The 9,722-nt window shown below is 41.9% G+C and overlaps 1 protein-coding gene across 1 annotated transcript; it reads right to left on the bottom strand.

The window, feature by feature from the left end:
- Positions 1-969: 969 nt before the first annotated feature.
- Positions 970-2,985, bottom strand: LOC101846076 (calcium/calmodulin-dependent protein kinase type 1-like). Its single transcript, XM_005100335.1, has 3 exons — positions 2,407-2,985; positions 1,571-1,762; positions 970-1,206 (listed from the first exon to the last, which is right to left on the bottom strand). Exons 1-3 carry the CDS (start codon positions 2,983-2,985, stop codon positions 970-972), a joined length of 1,008 nt encoding a protein of 335 aa, XP_005100392.1.
- Positions 2,986-9,722: the final 6,737 nt, after the last annotated feature.

The following is a 9,722-nucleotide window of genomic DNA, read 5'->3' as shown; positions in this document are numbered from 1 at the left end:
AACCAAACCTTCAAACATCCTCCTTCTAAAAAGAAACAAAACAAAATCCCTAAGAACAAAAAGAACCCAAAGCTTTATAAGACTGTCATAAGACTTGAGTGAGTGCATCCACGTGGGCAGCTTCTTCCGCAAGAAAAAGTGTTAATAGAACGGTCAAGAGGGACGGTTAGATTCTAGAGACTGGTGCACATCCTAACTTAACCAAATCTAAGGCGTCTTATCTAGTCAGTACTAAAGAGTTAAATAATAAATGACACACAAGTACCATACGAACAATCAAAACACACGAAGAACTAAATGAAAATCAAAACACACACAGAAATAGACAAACAATCAAAGCACACAGAAACTCACACACAGAACTAGACAAACAATCAAAGCACACAGAAACTCACACACAGAACTAAACAAACAATCAAAGCACACAGAAACTCACACATAGAACTAGGACTAATGGACATGCAGGCAGACAAACTTACTAAGTAAAAGACAGAGACAAGTACACAAATTAAGACTTACCACACTATACACTCATAGAGACGTACTAAACTCTTTTAGAGAGTTTAAGGAATGAGATTGAGAGAGAGAGAGGTGGGAGAGAAAGAAAGAGAGAGAAATAAAGAAAGAGAAAGAGAAAGATAAATAGAGAGGGGTAGATAGAGGAGGGAAGAGAGAGGAAGGGACATGAGAGAGATAGAAAGAGAGAGAGAGATAGAAAGAGAGAGAGAGAGAGAGAGAGAGAGAGAGAGAGAGAGAGAGAGAGAGAGAGAGAGAGAGAGAGAGAGAGAGGGGGGGGGAGAGAGAAAGGGAGAAAGATGGAGAGAAAGAAAGAGAGAGAGAGAGAGAGGGAGAGGGGAAGACATTCAAACAAACAAATGCACACATAAAGACTTACTTGACTCACCAAACACTACTGTCCTGACACATCAAGAGGAATCCAAAATCCGAGGGGTGGTCGTCGGGGCGGTCTTAGTGGCTGCTCATCAGTGAAGGTGCGCAGAGTGAGTTCCACACGCAGAACCTCAACAGATCGGCGGCGCTCCAGCGTTTGTTGGGGTCCTTACGCAGCAGCTGGCGTAAGATCCTCCTGTACGGCTCCTTAACGTTCTTGCACTGGTCTGAGAAGGCCAAAAGGTCTTTGATGCCTACTGAGCGTTGCCTGTAGATCAGCATCCACATGCACACTCCCAGGCTGTACATATCCAGCTGTGGAGGGGAAGAGAAGAACAGTACGGAGATTAGTTGAGCTTGATACAAATATCTATCTATATGTGTGAAGGGAGGGAGAGAGAGAGAGAGAGAGAGAGAGAGAGAGAGAGAGAGAGAGAGAGAGAGGGAGAGAGAGAGAGAGAGGGGGGGAGAGAGAGAAAGAGAGAAAGATGGAGAGAAAGAAAGAGAGAGAGAGAGAGGGGAAGACATTCAAACAAACAAATGCACACATAAAGACTTACTTGACTCACCAAACACTACTGTCCTGACACATCAAGAGGAATCCAAAATCCGAGGGGTGGTCGTCGGGGCGGTCTTAGTGGCTGCTCATCAGTGAAGGTGCGCAGAGTGAGTTCCACACGCAGAACCTCAACAGATCGGCGGCGCTCCAGCGTTTGTTGGGGTCCTTACGCAGCAGCTGGCGTAAGATCCTCCTGTACGGCTCCTTAACGTTCTTGCACTGGTCTGAGAAGGCCAAAAGGTCTTTGATGCCTACTGAGCGTTGCCTGTAGATCAGCATCCACATGCACACTCCCAGGCTGTACATATCCAGCTGTGGAGGGGAAGAGAAGAACAGTACGGAGATTAGTTGAGCTTGATACAAATATCTATCTATATGTGTGAAGGGAGGGAGAGAGAGAGAGAGAGAGAGAGAGAGAGAGAGAGAGAGAGAGAGAGAGAGGTAGAGATATATTCAAAAATAATTTCATATATTCTAATAGCCTTTATCTCATTTTAAACATGCATACATTTATATCAATACAAACACGTTTTAGATCAGTTTATGTATACATAATGGTACACACATACTAAAAGAAAGAGAGAGAAGTGTGGTGGCGAGTGAGGGAGAGTGAAAAATAAAGAAAGAGAGAGTGAGAGAGAGAAAGAGATAGATAGATAGACATATAGATAGATAGATAGATAGATAGAGGATAAAGAAGATAAAGACAGACAAAAATGTACATTTTACCAAAGTTTCTGTATACATATATAATGTTATTATGCACACACATAGAGAAACGAGAGAGAGAGATAGAGAGAGAGAGAGAGAGAGAGAGAGAGAGAGAGAGAGAAAGAGAGGGAGAGATAGAGAGAGAGAGAGAGAGAAAGAGAGAGAGCAAGAGAGTGAGAGAGAGAGAATCTAAAGGACAAGAAAACAAACCAAAAAGAGAGAACAAAAAAGAAACTCATTCTTACCTTGAAAGGACTCATAGGCCGCCTTTTCCTTGTCTCGGGTCCGCTATAGCCGGGTGTAGTCCTCCACTTCATCACCATCGTGGAGCTGTCGCTTGCCTGTCTTGCGATTCCAAAGTCTGCCAGAACAGCACGGTCCTGGTCATCCAAGAGAACGTTTCTCGGCTTGACGTCTTGGTGGAAGATGTGGAGACCGTGGATGTACTGCAGAGCGCTGGCCACGTCGAGAATGTGTCGGAGGATCCGTGGTTCTTCCACTGGGTGGTCGGACGACATAGTGTCGCGAAGGGTGCCGTTCTTGAAGTATGTCGACAACATGAAGCCGTGGTGATCATCCATAGCAAACGCCATCATCTTGAGAATGCGGGGGTGGCGCAGATCGCGAAGGAAGCCGACTTCAGAGAGAAAGTCGCATCTACACCCCTCCGTCTCAAAAGTTACGATTTTCACCGCTACTTTCAACGACGAGTTGTGTTTGGCCGAGGCCAGAACAACCTCTCCTACGGCGCCACTCCCTAGACAGGGGCCTCTCACAAGGTTGAAGGAGTTGAAAAAAGCGTCGTGCTGTTCAACGGCATCCATGCTGGGTCGTGCAACTTCGGTGATATGAAACGATGATACTTTCCACACACGATGCGTATCCTCGGAACGTCCAGAGAAAAGTGACCACATGCTGACCAGCGTCCCTTATATACTCAGCTTGCTGGTTGGGAAGTGATTGAAGTTTTCTGTCCCTGATTAAGGAATTGTTACAGTGTTTTGACACGTTCTTAGAGGACCTGGAGGTGAGAACCAGAGTCTTGGCCTCCCTTTATCTATTGTTTCAAAAAAATGAAAAGCAGGTCTTTATGCAAAGTAAATATTATTGGAGTTTGGTGTCCACACCTAACGTTAACGAGTCTATTGTTTCTATTGTCTTGTGACCTCCCATGAGCTCGTGCCATCTGGTGAAATGCACAGACAAGGGGAGCAAACTGCGTATGTTGTAAGCACGGCGGCTTTCTTCAAAGACATGTCAACAGCTAAGCGTCTATTATAATGTACCTGGCTGGCTAGCCGGGAAGTGATTCAAGTTTTCAGTCTGTGGTTACGGCATTGTTGCGCTGTTTTGATAATGCCTTAGAGGGTCGGGAGGTGAGAACCAGGGCCTTTGCCTGCTTTTGTTAATTGTTTGTTTGTTTATTTTTGTTGTTTTTGAGAGGCCCTTGAGGCCTTCTAGTTTAAAAGGGATTTCTAAAAATCTAGATATTGTGCATTGTTTCGCTGGTAAATGAATGGCAATCAGTCAGGTCTTTCAAATTTGCAAAAAATGTTTCTGAAGTTCGTTTTGTTTGTCTGACTGAAACATAAGATAGAACAATGTGTTTTTTTAAAGGACTTACACATTTCTTAATTTACCAGTTTGAAAAGATATGTTTGTTGCAATAACATACATATAATTAAGAACTAGTTTTACTCTTCTGTTTCAATTCTACTTCGTCTCCCTCGGTGCCGAACTGATACATAAGACAAAGCAATTATTTTTTTAAAAGGAAAAAGCAATAGGAAACCTGTCTTTATACTCAGGAATAAATATTGCTGGAGTTTGGATTTCGTGCCTGACGTTATTTTATTGTCCACACCTAACGTTAACGAGTCTATTGTCCAATTCTCTGGTGACTGCCCATGAGCTCGTGCCATCTGGTGAAATGCTCAGACAAGGGGAGCAAACTGTGTATGTTGTAACCACGGCGGCTTGCATCAAAGACATGCCAACAGCTCAACGTCTATTATGTACCCGGCTGGCTGGCCGGGAAGTGATTCAAGTTTTCAGTCTGTGGTTACGGCATTGTTGCGCTGTTTTGATAATGTCTTAGAGGGTCGGGAGGGGAGAACCGGGGTCTTGTCCTGACTTTGTTAATTGCTTTTGTTTGTAGTTTTTTTTTGTCTGTTAGAGACTTTTGAGGCCTTCTAGTTTTTAAGTGATTTCTAAAGATATAGGAATATGCCTTGTTTCGTGGGTAAATGAATGGCAGCAAGTCAAGGATCTGAAATTTTCAATACATATTTTGAAAGTTTGTTTTGTTTGTCAAACTGAAATGAAAGCGAACACTCAGTTTTGCAAAAAGCTTCTAAATTTACCGGTCTGACGAAAATTTTGTTTGTTACAATACCATACAAATATTTCGGAACTAGTTTTGTATACCCCTATTTATGATTTAAAAATTTAGTTTGTCTCTACTGTAACGGCCAGATGCTTCGCCGCCTCAAGCAATAACCGAGGTCAATTTCCGTGAGGTGATAATTGTTATAGAGTAAGCTTCATTGTCTTTTTATTTGGCTGTTGTTTTCGGACCTAAGGTTCGAGTTTCAGCTCGGTCCGACGTTTTGTCCTTGGGAAAGGCGCTTTACAGGAATCTCCCAATTGTCTCGGTCCTTTCGGAGATGGACGTTAAACTCGGAGGTCCTGCCTCTTAAATTACCTACTAGTGTTGATAGGGGCATTAAACGTGTACCATTTCAACATTTTAAAAATCTGGAGCTAGCCCGGTTTGACTTGAGAGGGAGTGTCGAAGCCGCCTCCCAAGTGATCTATATTGTGTCGATGGAGGTGTCCCCCCCCCCGAAAAAAGCCTCCAGAATGATCTGTATTTCTTCTTCCCTTTGATCTTTTATCCTGTGGATTCCAATCCAACCCACAGTGTAGCTAACGATAATCCATCTTTCGATGTAAGATCAAAGTACGATCGATAGCTACTCCGTGGTGCTCCTGTCCACCGATCCATTGACTGCAGGCTACGGGCCCGGGTCTATATCAGGGTATATATCTCCGAAACCTCACACAATGTGTTCTGCTAACAAAATGATCTGCTTGCTTTTAGGGGAACTCTTATAAGGACCAATATCTCTGTTTCTCTCTCTCTCTCTCTCTCTCTCTCTCTCTCTCTCTCTCTCTCTCTCTCTCTCTCTCTCTCTCTCACTCTCTCACACACACACTCTCTCTGTATATATATCTCTGTCTATATATATATATAAAAATAAAATAAATAAAATTATATAATTTATATTTCTGTCTGTTTCAACCCCCCCGTCTCTCTTACCCTCTCTCTCTGTGTCTCTCAGACAGTGGAAGTCTATCTGTGTATCTCTCTCACACATACATACATTCACTCACATACCCACACACTCACACACACACACACACACTCACTCACACACACTCACATGCACACATCCGTACACATGTACACAGTTACACAAATGGGAGCACAATGGAGTCGCTAACTGTCACGCAATAACTCCCCCCGAATTCCAGGCTCCGCTTTACCGACGTCACAGAGTAGCTACCAACTTTTACAAAGGAGTTGCTACCACGTGTGGGATCCATCTGTATTAAACGTTGTTTGTTTGTTTGTTTGTTTGTTTGTTTGTTTGTTTGTTTGTTTGTTTGTTTGTTTGTTTGTTTGTTTGTTTGTTTGTTTGTTTGTTTGTTTGTTTGCGTGAGCAAAGAGAAGCACACCGACACAATAACGGTCATATAGTGCTGGGAAAAAGTAAGACAGGCAGGCAGATACAACAGAGGGCAAAGTAAAGACGTAGGACAAACCAGTGGCCCCTTCCAATCACCTGCAATACAATATCAGAATATTAATGAGTACATGCACATCGACATGTTTTTTTAATGAGGCAGAGATAGGGAAAATGAAGAGAAAGAGAGAGAGAGAGAAAGAGAGAGAGAGAGAGAGAGAGAGAGAGAGAGAGAGAGAGAAAGAGAGAGAGAGAGTGGGCAGACATGCAAACGGTTAGACAAGACCGACACATTTTTTTCACATGTCGTTGTTCGTTGCTCACATTGTAAAGAGTGTGAAAGGGTGAAAGAAAAAAAAAACACACAGGTGAACAAACATATACACTGGTAGGCTGAGAAAAGAGGAGGAGGGAGGGAGGAAAAGGTATGAAATATACAGAGAAGATGTAAAGTCTCCTCAGTAACAAGGTAGGACACCGGTGATCGGCCGCAGGGTCGTGAACAATAAATAACAAAGCTGTGACCTCTACCACAACTAATTGAAAAGCTTATTGCGTTTTCCGCTTTGAATAACGATGAAACAGCTCCTTCTTCATGGGTGGTTGGGGGTGGGGGTGCCCTGATGGTGTGGCTTGTTCATGACTCTTTCCTATCAAACATCTACCGCCCTTATCTCTTGTCTCTCCTCTCTTCTTTTTTATGTTTGTTACTCTTATGTGTATAACGCATCCAATCTTCATAAGTGATCACATAAGTGATTTCTTCTCTCTCCTCTCTTCTTTTTGTTTGTTTGTTTGTTACTCTTATAACACATCTAATCTTCAGCATTTATGTGACCTTATTGTGTTGCAAGTGGGGTAAAACACTTTACTAAAATAAGCTCAACAGCGTTCTCTGGTTTTAATTTTTAGACCAACGTGTTGGAAACGTCAGAGAAGTCCGCGGGTGCCACACAAAAGTCTGTGTTTGCAAACTATTGTGCTAATCTTTTGTAAGCCTCTTCATTACTGCGCAGACGTCATGCATTACTCAATGGGTGGTTTGCGGGTACTCTTGTGTAGTTTGCTCCTCCTTTCTCTACTTCTTTTGTATGTTTGTCACTCTCTTGTGAACTGTTATTTCCGGGGTGCCTTGATAGTCGAAGCAGACTTTGTGCTGTTGAGGCTAGAGTGGTGAGCAGAGTAAGCCTGATTCCCCGTTTGGATTTCTCTGTTGACATCCACCCCTTGGCGCTCATATGACTTTATGCAGTTGCGAGCGCAGTAAAACAGGAGATGACTAGTGACTTCTCTTTGTCTCCGGTAAAACCTTAGTAAACTAAACTAATCCTCGACACTTGTATGACATTATTGTGTAGCAAGTGCCGTACAACTCTTACTAAAACAAAAGTGCTCACTGGTGTTTTCCAAAAGTACTTTAGCGCCCTTTTTTCTATTAGCAAAGTTTGGAAAGATGTTATCATAGCTTGTGCAGTTACTTATTTTTGAATAAGGGAAAGTGGGTGGCTGGAGGGCGCCATTGGTAGGTCGTACTTCTTTATTTTCTCTCTAATGTTTCTGTCTGTTTGTCTTACCTTTTCCCGGCACTAAATGGCCATTACTGTCTCAATGTGCTTATATCTACTCAAACAAACAAACAAACAAAACTTAATCAGGGTAGAGCGCTATATAAATACCTTAATATGCATCTATTATTATAAATGGAACATAATGATAGGATGGTATGAATATTATGGTGTCCAATAAGCAGCCTGCATTATTCACAAATAAAGAGCCTTGGTGCTAAATAGTGTGTCGATGAATGGATGTTGGAGGGAGAAATTTAATAGAACAATATGAGTATGTGAGTGTTATTTTCTTTCTAGTTTGACATAAGCGTAGTCATTTTTTATACTTAAAAATGTAGTTATTGTGAGCGTTTGAACATTTCCTCTCTGCATTTTACGGGCTTGAGACCGTCACACCGAAGTGGGCTGCATTAAAAATGTTTTGACTTTCCGAAGTCTTTCCCAGAGGGATCCAGAGGGAGAAAATGGAGTTGGGGGGGGGTCTGAGGAAAATAAAACCTAGTAAAATGTTAGCATATATTGGGAATGAATGAGCATACATTAGAAATAGGAGAGAGAGAGAAACAGAGAGAGAGAGAGAGAGAGAGAGAGAGAGAGAGAGAGAGAGAGAGAGAGAGAGAGAGAGCGAGAGAGCGAGAGAGATGGGAGAGCGAGAGAGAGGAGAGAGAGACAGAGAGAGAGATAGAGAGAGGGGGAGAAAAAGAGACAGACAGAGAGAGAGAGGGAGAAAGAGAGGGGGATAGAGATAGGGTTGGAAGATAGGGAGAGAGAGAGAGAGAGAGAGAGAGAGAGAGAGAGAGAGAGAGAGAGAGAGAGAGGGGGGGGGAGAATATAATACATGACAAAGAGAGAGGAGGAGACAGAGAGTGAAAGAATGAGAAAGGTGATGAGAATGGGTCTGTCTATCTATCTATCTATTTATCTATCTATCTATCTATCTATCTATCTATCTATCTATCTATCTATCTATCTATCTATCTATCTATCTATCTATCTATCTATCTATCTATCTATCTATCTATCTATCTATCTATCTATCTATCTATCTAATCACTTTTAAGACTTTAGCCCGTTAAATTAAAGTTGGCTGTTGTAAAAAAAATGTATTCTGACTTTTCTTGAAGTTTATTTTTTAAAATAATGTTTTTCCCATGCCCAATTTCTAAAGAAATGACGCCATATGGTTTTTAACTTAAATGAGAACGTTTAGTAGGTTAAAGTTAATATTAGAATACAAACATAGGAAAACCAAAGAAACAAAAAGTGATACCTTCACACCGTACACATCATGCCTTACACAAAGACTCGAATACTAAGAGCTACCAGAACACCCTAAAAATCCTATCTTCCTCAGACCAAAATGAGTCTTTACATAACCGTTGCTTTTATCTCTTCCAAACCTTAATGAAGACACTAGCCCCAGATACACTAACAGAAACAACAACATAACTTGACACCGTTTGTCTAGAGATAGCAAGAGCCAGTTCCCCTCTGACCCTAAGTCTAGTTCCCCTCTGACCCTAAGTCTATCCTGTTAACTACTAGGTGTCAAGTTATATCTCCTCTCTCTCTCTCTCTCTCTCTCTCTCTCTCTCTCTCTCTCTCTCTCTCTCTCTCTCTCTCTCTCACACACACACACACACACACACACACACACACACACACACACACACACACACACACAACACACAATAAAACGACATAAACAAAAGCAAAACCAACAAAAACCCAAATTAAACCTGAGCCATTCTATCACTACTCCTTCTTACCGTGCTTGCTTTTCCCTCAACCCAAAGTTACTTGTAAATTGTGAGGTTATGGTTAACATTAAACGACATACTTTAAAGGATAAATAAACTCAACACTGAACACAACATTTATCACATAGCAATTTAAAAAGGTTAAAGGTTAGTTGAAACTTTCTTTTAATACCTAACTTCCTCTGCTCCAAATGAGTCACGAGGCGGGCATTTCCCTCATTCCCACTCCCTAATGGAGACAACGACCTAACAGTTTTTAGCGGTCACACTACAAAAAATTATGTCCAAAACTTTGTGCACTCAGTCTCAGCTATATGTGACCTTTGGTTAGTGTTATTCTACTCTACGGGGCAGGGCCAAGAAAACGAAGGAAGCTCACAGTGAATGCACGCGAGTCTAAAGCCAGTCTAGAAAACTCCAACACCCAGCACTTTAACTTAAACTTAAACAACAACTGACTGAACTTGACACCTTTAGTTTAGAG

This window comes from Aplysia californica, unplaced genomic scaffold (genome assembly GCF_000002075.1).
Source record: "Aplysia californica isolate F4 #8 unplaced genomic scaffold, AplCal3.0 scaffold00244, whole genome shotgun sequence".
In the NCBI taxonomy this organism is placed as follows: domain Eukaryota; kingdom Metazoa; phylum Mollusca; class Gastropoda; order Aplysiida; family Aplysiidae; genus Aplysia; species Aplysia californica.
The sequence above is the reverse complement of the archived record's forward strand: the minus strand, read 5'-3'. Positions and strand labels throughout refer to the sequence as shown.

Coding starts and splice junctions, on each gene's coding strand:
- LOC101846076 (XM_005100335.1), bottom strand. CDS start 2,985: ATGGATGCCGTTGAACAGCACGACGCTTTTTTCAACTCCTTCAACCTT. Junction 1,763..2,406: donor GGCCTATGAGTCCTTTCAAG/GTAAGAATGAGT, acceptor TCCCCTCCACAG/CTGGATATGTACAGCCTGGG. Junction 1,207..1,570: donor CCGATCTGTTGAGGTTCTGC/GTGTGGAACTCA, acceptor TCCCCTCCACAG/CTGGATATGTACAGCCTGGG.